Source organism: Drosophila yakuba, chromosome 2R (assembly GCF_016746365.2).
Source record: "Drosophila yakuba strain Tai18E2 chromosome 2R, Prin_Dyak_Tai18E2_2.1, whole genome shotgun sequence".
In the NCBI taxonomy this organism is placed as follows: Eukaryota; Metazoa; Arthropoda; class Insecta; order Diptera; family Drosophilidae; genus Drosophila; species Drosophila yakuba.
In genome coordinates this window covers 23,177,126-23,195,934 of record NC_052528.2, presented here as the reverse complement: position 1 = coordinate 23,195,934, position 18,809 = coordinate 23,177,126, and the positions used below count along the sequence as shown (strand labels likewise).

Below are 18,809 nucleotides of genomic sequence, written 5' to 3'. Positions count from 1 at the left end.
AATTTAATATTAAAATTTTCATAAATATTCAGCCAGCGAGGCGGCAGGACCTCGCTGCCATGTTTGCCCATGTTTGGCCATGTTTGCCTATGTTTGGCACGTTTAGATGGGATTTTATTTCACGATTTCCCGATTTGCACAGAACGCATGTCCAGTGCTTTTCTAAGCTCGACAGCTGCCTCAATTGATGGACGTTTTTGATTCGGGCTATTAATTAACAATTCCATTATTGCAGATGTGTGAAAATTGGGCCTTAATTAAATTGCTCGTAATGCCGTAATTATTTCACACACACGCAAGTACACACTGAGCCCACATTCGCCGTAATTAATGGGATTTTAGTTAAAAATACATTTTTGCTTGTAATAACGAGAGGGAGGCAAATACGAATACGAATTCGTATGTATAGCAGCAGCAGCATGTGCGTGGCATTTTCAATAAATTTAAGCACACACAGCTCATTAAATGCTTTACATGTGTTGGCTTCCCCCCAACCCCCAAGCTCCGAGCTCCAAGCTCCAAGCTCGAACTGTAGAAAAGTCAAGATGGAAAGTCACTGGGAGGGAAAGTGCCTAATTTATGCAAATGCCTATGCCACAGTGGGCGACTGTGGGCTGTGGGCTGTGCACTTATGTAAGCCTCATCAATTTTCCATTGACACAAAGAAGAGTTCCACAGCAATTGCAAATGTAAATAGGGCACCAGCAAGTTCGTTGGGGTAGCTCCCTTTAAGAGTGAAGTGCGACGAGCAGATACTTTTCCAAAATGATTAACTTCAGTTGCCCAATTTTTAAGTACACCATCTTTAAAGGATGCTAACAGCAGCCTTCAACTTATTTGCTGCCTTTCTAAGCCCTTCTCTTTTTTGTCAAGTATAAAATACCTTTGAGTTGGTAGACTTTAAAAGGCATACTCCTTACCCTCGGCAGTTCCCTTTGCGACCTCAGCAATTAAGCGGCAAGGGAACCGCACACTTAATCCCCGGAGTTGGAGGACATTCTCTCGACATATCCAGCAATCAGCATAAAGCCCCAGCGAAAAGCATTTGGCGTAATTACGAATTGGGCTCAAGTCGCGACTTCTGGATGCAATGAACTAGATACGAGTAAGTCCCCATCCAGCTGGGATTAGACATGACTTTCGAATCGGGACCAAGTCACGACTTCTTGAAGTGTGAAATTGCGCCTTCGCAGATCCATCAATATGGCAAATGCGACTTAACTCGTAGTGGGAAATGATTAATGAAAGATATCGGGCGATAAGAAAAGCTGCGATAAGGCGATAAGCGTGGGTGGGAAGCTATTTGCTCTATTTGATGAGAGAGGAAGAGATAAAGAGGTAAAGCTCTTCCGTGCTATCTTATCAACGATTCAAATGCCCGGGGCTTTCAACTCTGCACCCAAACTCACCGCCCGCTGCCCAAAAGTATTTCAATGACTAACCAAACCCAGTCAGTGCAAGACCCAATCGTTTTGCTGATAAATTTATTGGAAAAATCGACTCAGAATGTGTGGGAGCTTTTCCGCCACTCGATAAGATAGGAGCACTGACAGCACTGGTTGCGAGCCACTCACCCATTCATTCAGTGCACCGAGAACCTTTACGATGGCGAGTTTGAAAAGTTTGCAGATTGTGAGCGGGCTGCTGACCTTTGTCCTGCTGCTGACGCAGCTGCTGGCCCACGCCCACGTCGTCCAGGCGGAGAACATCGACGCGGCGGACACGGACCGCTTCTGCTATCCGGAGTCCTCGAAGAACACACGCCGCTCCTGCGAGTGCAGCAACGTGAGTGCTTCGCCGTGGGGCAACCGTGCCCTGCGCATCGACTGCAGCTACAAGGACTACAGGGCGGCGGATCTCTCGCTGGTCCTGCCCCTGTACATCGACTCGCTGGATCTCTCCTGGAACGCCCTGGACTCGGTCCCGATCCTCTCCAGCGACAGCCTGCACCAGCTGAACCTGCGGCACAACAACGTCTCGCAGTTGGTGGCCGGCAACTTCAAGCTGCTGACCAGTTTGCGGGAGTTGTACCTGGGCTGGAACAGTATTGGCAGACTGGAGGCTGGATCCTTTGACGGATTACCCCATCTGCAGGTCCTTGACCTAGCCCACAACAATCTCCACCTGCTCCCCGGTAAACTGTTTGCCCCGCTTCTGGTGCTGGGCACCTTGGACATCTCCTGGAATCGGCGCTTCAACGAGTCTGGCGAGGATCTGTACACCGGACTCGGGGTGAACTGGAAGCTCTCCACCTTGAGGCTGGACGCCTGCAGCCTAGGTGATCTTCACCTGCCCGTAAATGCGCCTCTGAAGGAGCTCTCCCTGCGTCGCAACCAGCTTAAGCGGATTCCCGCACAGCTGCCGGAGACCCTTCTCCGCCTGGACATCAGCGACAATCTGCTGGAGGAGCTGCTGCCGGAGGACACGTTCAATCTCACCCAGGTGCGCCAGCTGTTCATCGAGGACATGCCGCTGCTCCAGAGGGTGATGGCCAATGCCCTGGCCCATGTGGATGTCCTCGAGACATTGAGCTTCCAGAACAGCCGTCAGCTTAGCCACCTGGACGCGGAGGCCTTTGGACCCACCATGACCACCTCCACCTCCACCAAGAAAACAGCTCTGCGTTCGCTGAGCTTTCGTGGCACTATGCTGCGCACCTTTAATTCCACGCTGGCGCCGCTTTTTACGCAACTTGCCGAGCTGGATCTCAACGGTCTCCCGCTGCAGTGCGACTGCGAGCTGGTCTGGCTGAAGCAGCTCCCGGTCGAAACCAACGGACGCTGCTACAAGCCGAACCGCATCCGCGGCATGCTGGTCACCTCCGCTCGAGGTGACGCCTTCAGCTGCGACACCTGGCCGAGATGGGCCTACGGCCTGGTGGTGCTCTCACTGATCGCCCTCAGCGCTGCGGGCATCTACCTGATCGTCATGGGACTTAGGCCCCACCGCGGAGTCACCATGCGCCGCAAGGTGGGCGCCGGCAGCCCCTACGCCCGCGTCACCATCGAGCCCAATCGCCAGGAGAATCCCCACTATTAGGCGCCCAGCAGCCCACTACCACCTAAGTTCTTGTAGTCAATCTTGCAGAAAGTTATGGAAGTTACATTTGAAATATATTTAAGAAACTACCCATTCAAGGATGTCCCAACTGGATATTGGGATGGAAGGCTACACCAGGAGGAGCAGCCCAAGCCTTCGCTGGTTGGGATTCGCTGTACTTGATCCTGATCGCAAGTGGTCGCTTGGTGTGAAAGCGGTCCACGGCGTTCACGTCGTAGTGCTCCTGCAGGGCGCAGAGATTGGGGTAGCGAGGATTCCTGCCCGACCTGCAACCCGTGGCAGCTACGCCCACCTGGTAGACCTGCTCGCGAGGCATGTTGCTGCGGGCAAAGTTGCAGACGATGAACTGCTGGTGCCACCGCATATGGTTTCTCTGGCGGAGCACGCCGCATCCCATGTGGGTGGAACTTTCCTGTAGCAACTGCCGGAAACTGGTGATGTCACTAGCCGGATCAACGGCTTGCAGATCCTTCTGGGCTCGCTTGTACTGGCCGAACCAGTTGGAGATTTTGTGGCGCAGCAGCTCCAAGTCGCCGTGCTTGCCCGCACTGAAGATTACGTGGCCGGTCAGCTGGCCCACGTGCTTGAATCGCCTGGTGTTGCGGCATCCATCGCCGGACGCACTGCACCTCCTGGCCGCCAGCTCTGCCAGCTGCGCCAGCTCGGGATCCCAGCGCACACTGGCCATTCGGTGGGCGGGCCCGAAGGCGGGGAGTCCGCCCGAGGCCACCTGGTTGCGATAGAAGTTCACCTGGTGCACAATGAACGCCCGCTGCTGATTGCTAAGCGGCATTAGTCTGGCTTCCTTTCCGCATTGAGGGCCGAAGCTCTGGATCGTAAAAGGCAGTGGATATTATATCTGGAGAGGCATAGGAGGTGCCACTTACCCCGTTGTTGTTGCAGGCCACGTGGTAGGTGGAGCGGGGACACCAGTGCTCCTGGCAATAGTCCCAGGAGTGGGCGGGAAAAGGGTTAAGGAAGAGAATCATCACGCAGGTGAACCACACTGTATTCGGGAACATTGTTGACTGTAATGTTCTATTATGCACTCAAAAGTCAATCAGTACGAGGCAAGAAAATTACAATTTCCACGGCTTAATGCCTCAAAAAATGCGAAAACAAATCTGGAATTCATATGACTCTGTATAGATGATATATGGCTGGTTAAAGCAATAAACCGCTCATCCTCGCAATTGTAAATGGTTTTTAAGTAGGCCTTAAAAAATTAATTAATTTGCCCTCCTATTTAAGCGCCATTGAATTAAACCTGTCAATATGCCACTTGCCGAGTGCCGAGTGCTTCGCTTGGGGGAGACCAGAATTTATATCCCCGACCAGCTGGCTGCACTCCATTGTGCGCGGCATTAATAATAATAATACAGTATGTAATAGTCGCGTCATAAATACTCGGACCAACGGCTTCACTTGCGAAGGTGGCGAGAGATTTACGAGCCTCGCGAAAGGAATTCGCATAAATAAATATTTTTTGTATCGCCTCTCCTTTTCCAGTCTGGACACCACCCTCCAGTATGGCGCGAATTATTAATTTCGATATCTGACTGCCAATTATGGTACTTTGGGCATGGCCGTTCGTCCTTTTCCGCTCATGAATTAGTGAGCAGGGGATCCGGACCACGGCAAGTGGCTCATGATTAAAGAATAAACATTGTGGAGCCAATTTAAGTTATATTCAGAGCTCAAACATAAGAAAATGCCATATACCATTGAGTAAATCCCACCTTCAAGTCTAATAGTTCGCATTTCTACAGCCAGTTGTGGGCAATTATTGAGGAGTAATTTGCATTTCACTGCGACAATCTATCAATGACTAGCTCGTCGTCGGCGACGCCTGTGCATATTAATTGTGGGCCATTTTCACGCCGTCTGTGGGCCAAAGCGAAAGCCAACGCCAAATCCAAATCCAATGCCAAAGGATGCGGTCTCTCCAGGCGCCTGCGTCCTGCGTCCTTGTGCCAGTGGCCCAGTGCCACGAGTTGCATGCCACTCCGAAGGCGAGTCCGAACCGAGTTCGATTCCGAATCCAAATCCGAATCCGAATCCGAGTCCAACGCGGAGCCAGCAGCATCCGGAGGCGGGCTGTGTGCCAGTTGGAATTGGTGCGTCGAGGCGAGTGGACGCGCTGGCGGATGATTGATGCGGACATTGCGTATACGTCGTGTGTGCGGTTCAAGCGTTCGTCGGTAGTGTGTGTGGACTGGGAAGCTGTGGCTCTGGGAAGCAGTGACTCTGGGAAGCAGTGGCTCAGTGACTCTGGATAGCTGAGGGGAACTAGCTAACTTGAGGCCCGTTAATTGTGCGCTTGACGTTGTGGCATTGGCCGTGCGAATTACAAACCGCTTTCGAGGGCCGCCGGCCGTTGTTGTTGTCCTGGCAGTCGTCAATGAATTATTATGTCCTAATGCCAATTGACAGCGAGTGGAGCGTTGGGGGCATGAATAAAATATCAAAAGCATTTTCCCGAGCCCCGAGCTCTTGTTGGCGTTATCATCGCGAATGAGCAAAAGGCAATTCTCCGGTGTGCCGATGCTTAACTTGACGTTGACTTCATTGCTCGTATCCGCGTATCCTGGTATCTGGGCGAGCACACATCCCCTTTGCATTATTAAATATTCAGCGTTTATGCGCAACAAACAAAAAGTCGTTGCTCTTGCTTTCGCCCTTTGCCCCCATTTGTTACCATCTATCTCGTATTTTCGCCGAATCTCAAGCTGGGTAGCAAAACAATCCTAATGTACATTGACAGTGTGGTCGATGAGGGAGCTCCTACTGGGCGACTTCGCCAGCCATCTATATCCACAGTCACAACCACATTCACATTCACAACCTAAACTAAATCCACATCCGTATCCGCCCAGCGGGCTTAGCGAGTCATGTTTACTTAATGGATACGCCGGGCAACTATTAAGTGCTCCCCAACCGCTGCCTCGCCTCCCATTTTCCATCTTAGTTCCGAGTGAATGTTAGATTCAATATGGTTCAGCTAGTGAGCCACATTATCCGCATGTGCAATACAGCCGCGGCTGCAGCAAAGCTCGCTGGCGGAGATTAGGAGATTAGGAGCACCCTGCCAGAGCCATTATGCGCACTTATTATGATTATTATCCCGGAATTACCCCACCAGAAAGATAGAGCCCAGAGCCAAAGATTTGACCGTCTCCGGGGAAGGCAACCTGCAGTTTGTTATCTCGACGGCCCCATCTCCACGCCATTACCCTTCCCACAGGACAACAAAGGCATTCCGCGCCAGACTCGCCGCGTCCAGATTCCCGTGCTTTCCTTTTTAATTTTAATGCGAATCTTCCTGCTGCAGGACAGCGGCAAAGGCGCAAAAGCGGCAGGTGAAAGCAGTGAAAGCGTAGCCCAAGGAGCGAAAAAGGAAAGAAAGAATTAAGCCAAGTTGAAGAGCGAGCGAGAAACAACGCCAGCGGGCGGTCCAAAAGCCAACTTCATTTACGTCTGAAACGCAGTTGAAATAAACGACTTCACGACACTGGCGGATTTCCTAAAAAGTAAGTTAAGCCTACGCCACCACCTGTCATCCCTCACCCACCAGCCACCACCCACCATCCAACATCCAGCAGCCACGCCAATCCTCACCTGCACTCGCCCTCGGCATTCCGAAGCAGCTCATTAAGCTGGGAAAGTTTGTACACGGCAAATAATAAAGCAATACAATTGCAATATCCATTGGTTATAATTCATCACTATAGAGCCATAAACATGAGTGAATCACATCTGCGTTTTCTCAGTGAGAAATGCAATAATATTTCATGCCACATTTCCCTCTTAGTTAATAGCCTATGCTGTATTATCGTTTCCAGTTTAGATTTATAATGCCAACACACAATATTTTCCAAGCTGCGAGGCAAACTCTAAATCAATATTAAATTGAAGCAATTAAATAAAGGATGCTTGTCCTGGTGAAATAAATCGTAATTTAATGGTTTCGAGCACAACGTGATTCCAAGTTTCAAGTTTCAGCGCGCCAGTGAAAGTATCGAGTTGATTTGGCTTAGACAGAAGTTCTTTGACGGCGAAACCCCGAATTTTGCTCCATGTAGAAGTCCCCGTGGCCCCAAGGCCAAAAGTGGGAGAAAGTCAAAGAGGATTGTGCTTTTGGCCAGTTGTTGGCATTGTTTCAACTCGCAGGCGGATGTGCCACTCGCATTCCGCTCATCCGAGCCAAGTTCCCGCATTCCAAGCCGTTTCCTTCCGCCCCTCCACCCTTCCATCCCCACTCCCATCCAGCAGATATTTACAATTGTCGAGGGCGGCTAATTAAATTTCACAGCTTGGTCGAGTTCAAGCGAAACATTTGGCCTACTGCGGAGCATCCGCCTTTGTTTGTGCAGCACCTACTGGCGGAATCGGGAATCGGTAGTCCGGAATCCGGAATCCAAAGCCCGGATGCAACTGGCAGCACTGCGCTGCATGTGGTTGTGGCGCGGGCTTAGGAATGGCAACAGCTGGCGGCGGAGAAATATTAAAAGTTTTTACCTCCGGCTTCCTGCCAGCTGCCACATGCCACATCCTCACTCGGGGTGGGGATCCCCATCCAAACCGAAAAATGTCACACAAATGTGGACCAAAGCGATTTATGTGCAGCAGCTCAGTTATGACAATGCCAGCAATGCAAATTCACGCTTGGCCAGCCGAATGTGCATTAGACAATAATGCTGAGTACTGTGCTGTTGCACCCACAGATGGATGCTACAAATATGCTGGCAAGGATCTTGCAGCTGGCAGAAGCAGCAAGGACGAGCCAGGAGCAAGCCACAGAAACTCGATTGCCATCGCATAAACAAAAATGTTGCAGAAATTGCTGTAATGCGGCGGAGCATTAAATAAAAACCGAAAATAAAATTATGTTTATTTTCCCCATCCCAACGCAATTGTGAGAGTGTGTGCTTGTGATTCTGTGTATGTGTGTGGGTGTGTGTGTGTGCTTGTGTGTGGCTTCTGGAGGAGGTCTTCAAAACTTGCCAACGACACAAGAAACTTTCTCTTGAGCACTCTCCAAATTATGCTTTTCCTTCTTGTTTTCCTTATGGGGGAAACTTGCTTACACCGAATTCAAGAGACGTTAACAACGTTTTTCCCCAGCTGAGGACGCAGAGGGGGGACTGGAAAAGCGGGGGGCTGGCTCGTATTTATATACAAGCTCTACAAGCTGCGATAAGCAAAAGGAGAGCACATTCAGATGGGGCTCAGATATTTGACTACGGGGAACAAACAATGTCAGGCGATTCAATTACATAGTTTCGAAGTACAGGGACTTTTAGCATCATTATTGTCCTGGTCTTCGGGCCCATTGTGACATTGTAGGCCATTACGGCATCCTAAAGCTGGGATTTAAAGTGCATATAGTAATTTATGAAACCATTCGGTTCGGTGGCAGCAACAAATTTTTCAAGCAGGCGGCACACAAATAAGACAATTTTTCAATACTTATAATTATCCATTTGTCACCGCTTTTCTGGCCGATGATTGAACGCCAGGACTTGAAATTTTCAGCAAAATGTGCGCATACACGAGGGAAAACACTTGACACACAGCCATGCGAACGCTATCGCTTCGTGCTTATCGCAAAACGCATCGCAGCAAGGGCAAGAAGCGGGGGAGAAGTGGGGGAAAGCTGGGAAAAGAGGAAAGCCAGAGGGAAAACTCGTGTGCGACAGTTTGCCATTGTGCCAAATTGTTAATGCTCAGCATTCTCAGCTCGGCTCGGCTCGCCTTCTCCTTTTGGCCGCTGCCTCGTCTTATTGTTCCTGGCATTATCATTGTATCGTCGTCATCGCTGCTTTTCTCCTATTTCCCTACTTTTCCCGCACCCTTCCATTTTATTTCTTCTCTGTTTTTCTTTTTTTATATTCTGCGTCTGCCGGGAAAATGTAATGCTTCTGGTGGCGTCTGGCGGTCGCGGCGCCAAAGTTTCTTTATGACCTCTGCTCTGTATCGAGGATAACACCCCACACATACCACAAAAACATATATATATATAGATATATATATATAGTATCCAGGCCACATTTGTGTGGGTGAATTGATTGATAAGGTTGCTGCGAACAAAACAGAAAACAGAAAACAGGAGTGGCAACAAAACGCAGTTGTAGAAATAGCTCTGCTGGTGTCGCCACAGTTTATGACGTTCTACAGATTACGCATACGCAGCGTTGACAAGGCAGGCAGGCGGGCGGAACTCGAATGCAGCCACCCAAAAAGCGAAGGAGAATCTCGAAACTTGACGCCGCCTTCGGCAAGCTGGGAAACTTAGAAGCTGGCAAACTGGGATGCTGGGAAACGGACAAACTTGGGCCATAAAACGAAGGGCCAGAACCGCAAAGCGTTTGCTTAGTTATCCCCGCCAGCATCTCGCAAACTTTTCGCTTTAATTCCACTTTCCACTGCCTTTGCTTCATTTTTAAGCAAATATTGTGGTAGACTTCCACACACATCCACTTCCACGTCCACGTCCATGCGGGATTGCCGCCGGCCTATTTGCTCCTCCACATGTGACTCAATCCAACCAGACCAGACCAGACCAAACCCGTTTTGCATGGGCAACATTGTTGCAGCGAGGACGACAACAAGGCTGCCGATAAAAAACATCCAACTAATTTGAAGCGCGTTGAAAGTTTTACGAATCTCGAGGCCCCAAGTTATATGCAACTAATTACGTGCGTTACATTGTGCGAATGGCGAATGGTTGTGTGGGTGCGTGGGTGTTTGCACGGCCATATCTGGAAATTGCCTTCGCCTTTTTACGGCCCTGGGGTCTTAGCCTAATGACCATAGGCGTGCTCCGGATTTGACCACCGTCACCATGGCCATCAATAGGTGCAGAAAGTTGGGGCCAAGTTCTTCCAGCTAATCAGACTTACGGGCCAAGTGGATGGCCAGTACGTTGTAAACAAGGCTTACAAAGTACCACTAAACGTAATGCGATGAAACTAAGCAGGTTAGCAGTATTACTGCAGTTGTAAAGCCGTAAAGTAGATGAAGTGTACCGGAATATGATTCGTAACCAAAAGCAACCCAGTTTGAGTTTCCTAGGGGTTTGGAAAATGTTACACTCGAAAAAGGAAACTGAAAGCCAAGGAAAGCTTTTTTAGTTCAGGCATTTCATTCTCTGCAAATTTCGATTGTATCCTTGCAACACAGTTTGATGTTAATTATTTATTTAGATTTAGCTTTACAGCATATGTTTGGCAGTCTATTGCGGGTGGGAAAATCGAAGGAGGGGTGCTTTTCCCTCACCAACCAACGCTTTTCCTGCCCTGCGAAATCGAGTTTATGACACGAGTGTAATATAATTCATACTGTGCCGAAAAATTTTAATGCCGCCTGAAAAATACCCCCCAATAAATAATCCTTAATGTCCCGCGTGTGTGAGAGTGGGTGGCTGTGCTGGTGTGCTAGTGTGCGGGTGGGCGTATGTGTGGCTGGTGACACCGCCCACCACCCAACACACACCACCCACACCTCGTTGTTATTTTATGCGGTGTAACCGCAACACATACAACCTGGGTGGTTGGACGAGGACATCATGTCCTGACAGTATTATGACGTGGCTCGTCGCCCGCTCCCAGCCCGGAATCTCTGCCCGTGACATGGACCTTAAAGCCGGAGGAGCCAGGGAAAACAAAGCGAATGGCGAATGAAACATGGCCGCGACCAATTTGTCAGCACAAGGGTGTCCAGATGAAATAAATTGTCAGTTTTTGTTTCGTTGCCGTTACCGCTCGCTTTATTAAGGGGGGGGGTAGGGTTTTGAGGGTTCAAAAAAAGTGATTTTTTTTAATTGCATATTATGAAAGTATAGTAACTCAAGATTGTTGTCTGTAAATAGGAAGTCAATCGGAGCAAAACTCACAAAGATATAGCTTTGGAAGTAGGCGGGTCTCGAACGACAACCTGAGTAATCCCTCAGCAGGGAAGACAGCAACAAAAACTTTAAACACGTTTTTCTCAAATCGATGTTTTTTGAGTCGGTGCACTCTGTATCTCAAAATCTATTCAACCGATCGTTCTCAAATTTTTTACAGTATTTCCTTACATAATTTATGAGGTAACCCTGTCGAGATTTTTTCGTTTTTGATTTTAATTTTTTTATTATTAACAACAATAGTCATGAACTTTGGCCAAAAATCGGTATTTTCACTTTCAAGTTTTGTAAAAAGTTCAAAAATTATAATAAATGGAAAAACTCGACAGGGATACCTAGAGGGACATAAAAATTGATGGAAAAACGTTGGGTATTTCATATCAGATTATCCAGTGCTGAGGTATGACGTGCACCGCAAAATGTATTTTTTCTGAGGCGCCTACGAAGAATTGCTGCCATTCGGTCAATTTTCAATATTTTTCAACCAATATTTCACAGAATATAGTTCAAATACTACTCTTTAATGTACAATAATCAGAAATAAATTTACTTTTACCGTACGCCCAAAAAAAAATCTGTAAAAACCTGTTTTTTTCTCCCTTTAAAACCCTACCCCCCCCCTTAATATTTATGTGTGTGTCTGGGGGCGTGTTATTAATTAAGCGGCTCCACGGGACTCCAACCTGCACCAGAACAGCTCGCGGGGCAGCATTTGAAAGCCGGAGATGCTGCTCATCATGTCCGCCGGCGTGCGATCCGTGGGCTTCAGGTGGTAGCGCAGGACCAGCTGGAAGATCAGCGACTTGACCTCCATGAGAGCCAGCCGGTTGCCGATGCAGCTACGTTGGCCCACTCCGAAGGGCAGGTACGTGAACTGTCGGATCTCGTGCTTGTGCTCCTCGTCGAAGCGCTCCGGCCGGAACTCCTCCGGCTCCGGGAAGTTGTCCGGGTCGTGATGCAGTGCCGCCACGTTAATGTGCACCAAGTCGTCCTCCCGCAGGTTAGCCACCACCTCGCCCGCCTCGTCCTTTAGCTGGAAATCAGAGCTACACATTCGATCCAGGACGAATGCCGGTGGCCACTTTCTCAGCGACTCGGAGACCACGCAGTCCAGATACTTCATGCCGACCAGGGTGTTGTAGTCGAGTGGCTTCTCCCCCAGCTGCTCCTTCACGGCCAAGATCTCCTCATGTAACTTCTCCTGCACATCGGCGTTCATCATCAGTTCGTAGCTGGTGAAGCTCAGGCAGGTGGCCACCGTCTCGAATCCTGCCGAGAAGAACAGGAGGCACTGGGCCAGCAAGTCGTCATCGTTGAATTCTGCCCTATCCTCCTGTGCTCCACTCCTTAAATCCGTAGATCCTTCTTGCTCTGCCTTAAACTGTCGCTGTGCCTCCATCAGCAGGTGAATCATATCGGGCCGCACGATACTCTGCTCCTTGCGATACTTCATGGCACCGAAGACCAGCTTCTTGAAGTAGTCCACGTTGTTCATGTCCATAACGGGAACCCGCAGTGCCTGCAAGGAGGGAAAGGATTTACACCCTCTAAAAGAATGGAGAGTGCATAACTTACCTTCATCAGCCTCGGCATCAGAATGTACAGCATTACTTTGAGTCCGCCCCAGAAAGTGAACTCCGAGATGCGCTGACCGATGGAGAAGAACTCATTGTTGGGATCCTTAAAAGAATTCACCTGGATGCCAAAGGCAGCCGACGCGATCACGTCGTTGGTGTAGCGCGTGAAGAAGTTCTTCAGCTCCAGTTCGGAAGTGCCCGCATCCAGTTGGCGCTGCACGTAGTCCACCGCCTCCACGTTGCAGTAATGGATGAGCTCGAACATCTGGCGGATCTTGAGGCTGGTGAACGTGGGCGTCAGGGTGCTGCGCATTTGCTTCCAGCGACGATCCCGCAGACTGAGCAAGCTCTTGGAAATCACGCTGGAATCGTCGAATCCATCGGTGATCCCCTTGCGATGGTTGGCGAAGGTATCGAAGCTCTTGATGCCCACCTGGCGAATGAGTTCCGGGTCGGCGAGGTAGTACAGAGGATCCCGCAGGTTGTAGACGCCATAGACCTTGTGCTGCTTCAGTCGCAAGTGCAGGTCAATGCTAATGAGAACGGTAACAAGTGCTTAGGAGGAACTGGAGTAGGGTTATACCTGTGCTTACTCACCTGTGCTTTATGTACGACTCTTGGCCCATCAGCACCGACCACGGAATATTGCCCAGCAGCGGAATGGGCTTCTCGTGGGCCACGCCCCTTTTCGAGAAGTAACCGAAGGGATAGACGGACCATTTGTACAGCAGCAAACCGACGAAGGCCACGAATATCAACAACTCCACGAAAACCATGACGGAATATCGGGGATTGGGTGAGGGAGTAGGGGATTCTAATCCAGCTGCGCAGCGCGGGGAGCTGCCGAAAAATTCAGAGAGCGACTTCGCCAGTCAACAGACGGAACGCCACTGAAATAAACAATGTGCGCTCTCTCTGCATATATATAAGCTATCTCGGAGAGAGGTGTATGCACATATACGTATGCATAGTGGGAGAGCCAGAACCGGCGAAATGTGTGAGTGTGTGCATGTGTGCTTGAGTTTACCTGATTAAGCGAAAAAGCCAAACATTAAGAGAGTGAGTTTGCTTATCAATTCAATTAGCATTGGGAGTCACATGAACATTATAGAGTTATGTATATTCAACCGAACTATATGCATTGTGTTGCAAAGCCCATTAGCCAAACATCTTCTCCATTGTGAAATGGGGAAAACCAATGACGTAACTGAGACCTATTTATAGATCCTAATCGAAATATTCCATTAAATGGCAGCAAGATGCCACCACACACACACACAAAATGGATTAATCCAAAGAGATAACTCCAATCTGATGACTAAGCACGATACGGGGAAAGCTACTTTGCTGCTTTTGGGAAGTAAACACACTGAAGTCCTTGAGCATGTGCGACTAGATTCAGTTGAACTTGGCATTCGGCATGTCATGCCTAATCTCATTGGCATAAACTAATTTCAGCACTAATCCCCCAAAGCGACTCAACTATTTATTATAAAGGACTTAGCGAAGACAGCCCGACGTGCAGTGGGAGCTTGGGGCTGCTTAAGGAGCCGAGGGAGCTACGTGCCTGGGATCTTCCCGCAGCGGCGACCTCAAACTGAAACTCGAACTCGAACTCAATCTTTGTCCCTCGCTGCATCTTACACTGGCAAAGTCACGGGCAGGATTGAAGTATAACTGATTAAGTTTATGTACAATTAAAATAAATTGCTTAAACGGCAATTAGCCGTTTACCGATCAATCCGTATCTGTTGAGAAAACGATACAACAAAAGGTTACAATTCTTCAAAATCTCTTTTTTAAGTAGCTTGAAATCCTTCTGACAAGTACAACCATGTATGATTTTGAGAGTTTGAGTGATGGAAGCATAATGCAATTGCTTGCAGTTAGCATTTGGGAAAAGTTTAGTGTGCCGGCATCCAGTTTCTAACTTGCTCTAATCCGAGAGGTCCTGTGCGAAGTCCTTGGGCATCCAACGCACGTCCCGAGTAAATGACACAATTTGCTTGCATTTAGTGCGAGGCTAACGGGAAATTATTGCACTGCTTGCAGGACGAGGGAGCGCTGGCAAGGACCAGAAAGGATGATGAAGACAAAAAGCCAACAAATCGGTTGGCAGGCAAAAATCCCATTTGATTCAGCGGTCAGTCAGGAATATCAAATGAGAGCAGAATCAATCTCTCGCTCGTCCTTTGAGCTCCAGTTCTCACCCGCCTTGTTGTTGTGCACTAAGTCTGCCTGCCACTGTAACTGCTGTTTGGGGCCAGAGGCGCTGGAGCTCCCCAAAAAGGGGTACTCTTCAGTAATGTCCTTGTTTTTATAGTCGATATTTAATGCGAGCTTGCCATATGAATGAGACTTCTGTGGCGCCCCTGTTCACAAATCTTTCCTACGCCACTGTGCTACTCCATCGTTTTTGTTTCTGCTGGATATCAAATGTGTTTACATTGGCAAAAATGGGTCGAGGTGGGCGAGTTCAGTGGGAGGTGGAGTACAGAGGAGTGGAGTGGGGTGGCGCAAATGGCCAAGTACTTGAAGACGCTTTTTTTGCACTTCATTGGCAACCGATGGGTTTGGGCCATTTGAATCGTTCGTCCTCGCAATCGACCTCGTCGTTGGCTTTGTTGCTGTTGACTTGGCCGTTTGCAAGTCTGTTTTCGCTTCCCTTTCCGTTCGCCAGTGGGCTTGAAGTGCCGCCAAGTTGTGCTCCTAAGTGGGATCCTCTTTGATGTCCGTCCAAATAACCAAGTACCCAAAGTCAATGTTTTGACATTCTGACTCTAATTAGGCCAAAACGTTGTGTTTCTAATCAAACGGATAATAACGCTATCGCGGCCGCGCACACAAGCGCAAACATTTGCCCAGCCAGTAAGTGTGTGTGTGATTTTGAGTGCCCACAGCGGTGTACACGAGGTGGTGCAGGACACGAAGGACACAGGGGGGTGGTGCTGCGCACTTGACATATATCTTGCATTCCCCATAACTACACACCCAAGGAGGTAGAAAGCGATGTGGGAGAAAGCAGTACGAAGGACGAGCTCATAACATCGAACTCACAAGTACTTTTACAAGAAAGATAAAGATGTAGGTCTAATCAAACAAGTATAAAATATAATGTAAGGCTCATCTTTACCTCTGTATGTTAAGGCATTTCTTATGACAGCATCATTAACTTATATAATACGCTTGGGGCCTAGATTGTGTTAACTTTAATAAGGTATTTTTATATAAGCACGATTGAAATGCTCTCGAAACGCCTTGAGGCAAACACTTGGCCATTGTTTTCGCTTACGAGATGTCTGTCTACGTATGTCCTTGTTATCCTGCCATGTATGCTCCCCTGCTATGCTATGAGTTTATAATTTATAATTAAAATAAACAAACAAAAAGCAGGACCTCACAAGTTTCGATTGAAAGATGGGCGGCCCCGAAAAGTATGCAACCTGAATTAAGTTATGTTCAAGGATTCCTCGGAGACCTCAGCTCGGATCCTCGGATCCTTGCGCTTGGGCAAATCCGCTTTGAATAACTGCTTATTGGAATGCCAAAAATGTTTCTGCCCGATAATCGCGCCATAAAAGGCTTAGCCAACTGCATAGTGGAAAAGGACTCACACACACACATACACACACACTTACACTCGCACGCGCCGAAACCACATTCCATATAAAATGTTAATTTATTGCCATTGTGGGCCATTCCACAAACGATGTTATTATGCAATCGCTGGCAAAACATACCCGGAAAAATGCCAGAACATACAAAGCAAATCGGCCGAGTTTCAGTTTAAATGTGTTTCTATGGCGGCGTGGCCCTCGAATTTATGACAAACGGAACCGTTTTGGCTAGATTTTTCGCCCGAAAATCAACAAAATGCAATAAATATTTGTACGAAAATAAAGCAGCCCATGCCCCGACCTCCCTGCCCACCTATTGATTCCGCCCGATGCGCCGCCCTGTCGTCGGCATCTCGCAGAAGGAAAGTGGCCAAAAGACAATGGCCAAGTTGGCTGCCAAGCGGCCAACACCTGCTCGCACGTGACTCGGGCCAGGAATTTATGTGTGTCGAAGGAAATCGAAAAACATTTTTTATGCACACATCAAATTTATGGCCAAACAAGGCCGATCTCCCCCAAAACATAGACTTGGCCAGATAGCCTCCACTCCTCCCCTTTCAATTTTGGGCTCCTGCAGTCCCCGGAATTCGCCGGAACTCAAATATTTGCTCACGGAGCCCGTCCGCCGGCAACGCGACTCCTGTCAATCGCAAATTCCTGATCCCGGGGTGCGGGTCATCCATGTCCCCGCATAGATGAGTCCTGCTCTGTGCGCATACCCGTGCACTGGGGCATCCGGAGCTATCCGCTCGTCGATGGAGGCCAGATTCCACACAACTGCGAAGCTCAGTTCAAAGTTGACTCGCACTTTTGCGGAATTTCTTGTCATAAAATATAAGATACTATACATGGGAGTTTGGTGCATGCACCGCAAGGCTAGAACTGAAACTTATAGAAGTGTACTTTAAATACTAAAGAGTAAAAAGTCGAGTTACAGAGTTGGTTATATGCTTTCGGAGGCATCGAACCACTGGCCTGTATAGCCTTTACCCAGAATCCTGCTCTGCGCATCTTTGTCCGAAAAAGAATGCCTAAAATGTGATAAGGATGCCTACACAATGTGGGCCTTGACCCTAGTTCCACTCCTCGTTCCTCCACTGTGCGCACTCATTCAAATTTATGCTTATGCCTAAACGCTGATTATGACAAATATGCCACGGTCCACTGAACACGCCACCCACTTCCCACCCACTCACCACCCACTTTCCACCTCTTTCTAGGGGGGCCTATTATTCCAGTGGGCATGTTGGTTTGCAGGCGCTTTGATGGCCCGTCGGTCAGTTGAGGAAAATCCCAAAATAAATAAAAGCTGTATTATTAGCTTGATGGAGCCGGGTCTCCTCCCCGCCGACTGCCAGGATTCCTGGCTCCATTCAGACGGCCACTAATGACACGCACGCAGAGTCACAAATAAATATGGGCACCCATACATGCTTTATTTGCGTTTATATACGAGTATTCACGCATCGGGGAGTGTCAACAATTATACTGTGCAAATTGTTCGACGTGTGCGTAGTGCTGTGTGTCACCTGCCACATTTGCTTTATTGCCACTCATTAGAGACGCTCGACGAGCGTTGGTTGAACCCTTCCACCTGGACTTCGCCTCATCACTCTTCCATTCCGACTTGCCACTGCCGATGTTTTACATGTTGCTCTGTTGACTTCCAGCACGTATTAGTTTTTCCTTCCCCTCATAAAATCCCTGCGATTTGACAGCAAATGACAAAAGATTCCGCTCGCCAGCAGCTGCGACACTTTGATGAATGGGGTCACCGAGTTGCGGCTCCGGGATTTACGGCTCTGCCTCATGGGATACAAATGTTAAACGCTTCGACGATCGAAGTTCAGCTACTCACATGCACGCCCCAAGTTCTCAGCCCAATTGGTCCGCAATTCGGGACTGAAGTTTCTTAACTGCTTCCAATAAATACAAAGCTATATATTTCAAGTCAATGAGAGCATTAAATGTACATTTCCGCCTTAAATCACAGCTTAAGCCTATTTTCATCTAGCTATACTTGCCACAACGAAACCTTAATGGTGGAAACTAAATGCATATCAACTGGCACAGGCTTTATTATTTTCAGTGTATGCAGTGTGGGTAATTGATTTTGCAGAATTTATAACGATTAAAACTTGAATAATAGCCGCATATTAAATTTGTGGCTTTATTGGCAACGCACTCTAATTATTCTTCAGCTAGACAAGTGACATAAATTAAAACTTTTAATTTAAAAGCCAGTCCATTTGAAATCTGATTACGCTTAAATCGGATTAGCCTAATTATTGTTTTGGCTAAAATGCCGATTTGGTCGAAAAATTAGCATTAGAATTATGGCAAACATACGACTTTTTCAAATGGCTCATCCTCAAAAATAAGCAAAAAGTTCTTACAATCATCTGAAAACTACTTTTTGCATAGCTAAAAGTCTAAACTATAAATCCCTATCACAATTTGTCGGTTTTTCAAAAATAAATTTTTGACCATTTTTCGCACTTTTTGTAAGGGGTTACATCATCAAAATTTGCAAAAAATGGAAAAAAAATGAAAATTTAAAATTGAAATGCCAATCGATTGGGAATATGATTAGGAGCTAAACAAAGCAGAAAATTCCTCATTTGGACTATAAATTCAATTTTTGTGGAC

General features: G+C 48.0%; 3 protein-coding genes across 3 annotated transcripts; 1 reads left to right on the top strand and 2 right to left on the bottom strand.

Moving 5' to 3' along the window:
• Positions 1–1,453: 1,453 nt before the first annotated feature.
• LOC6532093 (TLR4 interactor with leucine rich repeats) lies at positions 1,454–3,132 on the top strand. Its single transcript, XM_002092833.4, has one exon. The coding sequence runs from the start codon at positions 1,606–1,608 to the stop codon at positions 3,037–3,039; it is 1,434 nt and encodes a 477-aa protein (XP_002092869.1). The 5' UTR covers positions 1,454–1,605; the 3' UTR covers positions 3,040–3,132.
• On the bottom strand, positions 3,092–4,108 carry LOC6532092 (antigen 5 like allergen Cul n 1). The gene is made up of 2 exons (XM_002092832.4): positions 3,948–4,108; positions 3,092–3,889 (listed from the first exon to the last, which is right to left on the bottom strand). Exons 1-2 carry the CDS (start codon positions 4,080–4,082, stop codon positions 3,134–3,136), a joined length of 891 nt encoding a protein of 296 aa, XP_002092868.1. The 5' UTR covers positions 4,083–4,108; the 3' UTR covers positions 3,092–3,133.
• A 7,170-nt stretch (positions 4,109–11,278) lies between these two features.
• LOC6532091 (cytochrome P450 9c1) lies at positions 11,279–13,514 on the bottom strand. The gene is made up of 3 exons (XM_002092831.3): positions 13,141–13,514; positions 12,542–13,076; positions 11,279–12,485 (listed from the first exon to the last, which is right to left on the bottom strand). The coding sequence occupies exons 1-3, from the start codon at positions 13,317–13,319 to the stop codon at positions 11,625–11,627; spliced, it is 1,575 nt and encodes a 524-aa protein (XP_002092867.1). The 5' UTR covers positions 13,320–13,514; the 3' UTR covers positions 11,279–11,624.
• Between the last annotated feature and the right edge of the window lie 5,295 nt (positions 13,515–18,809).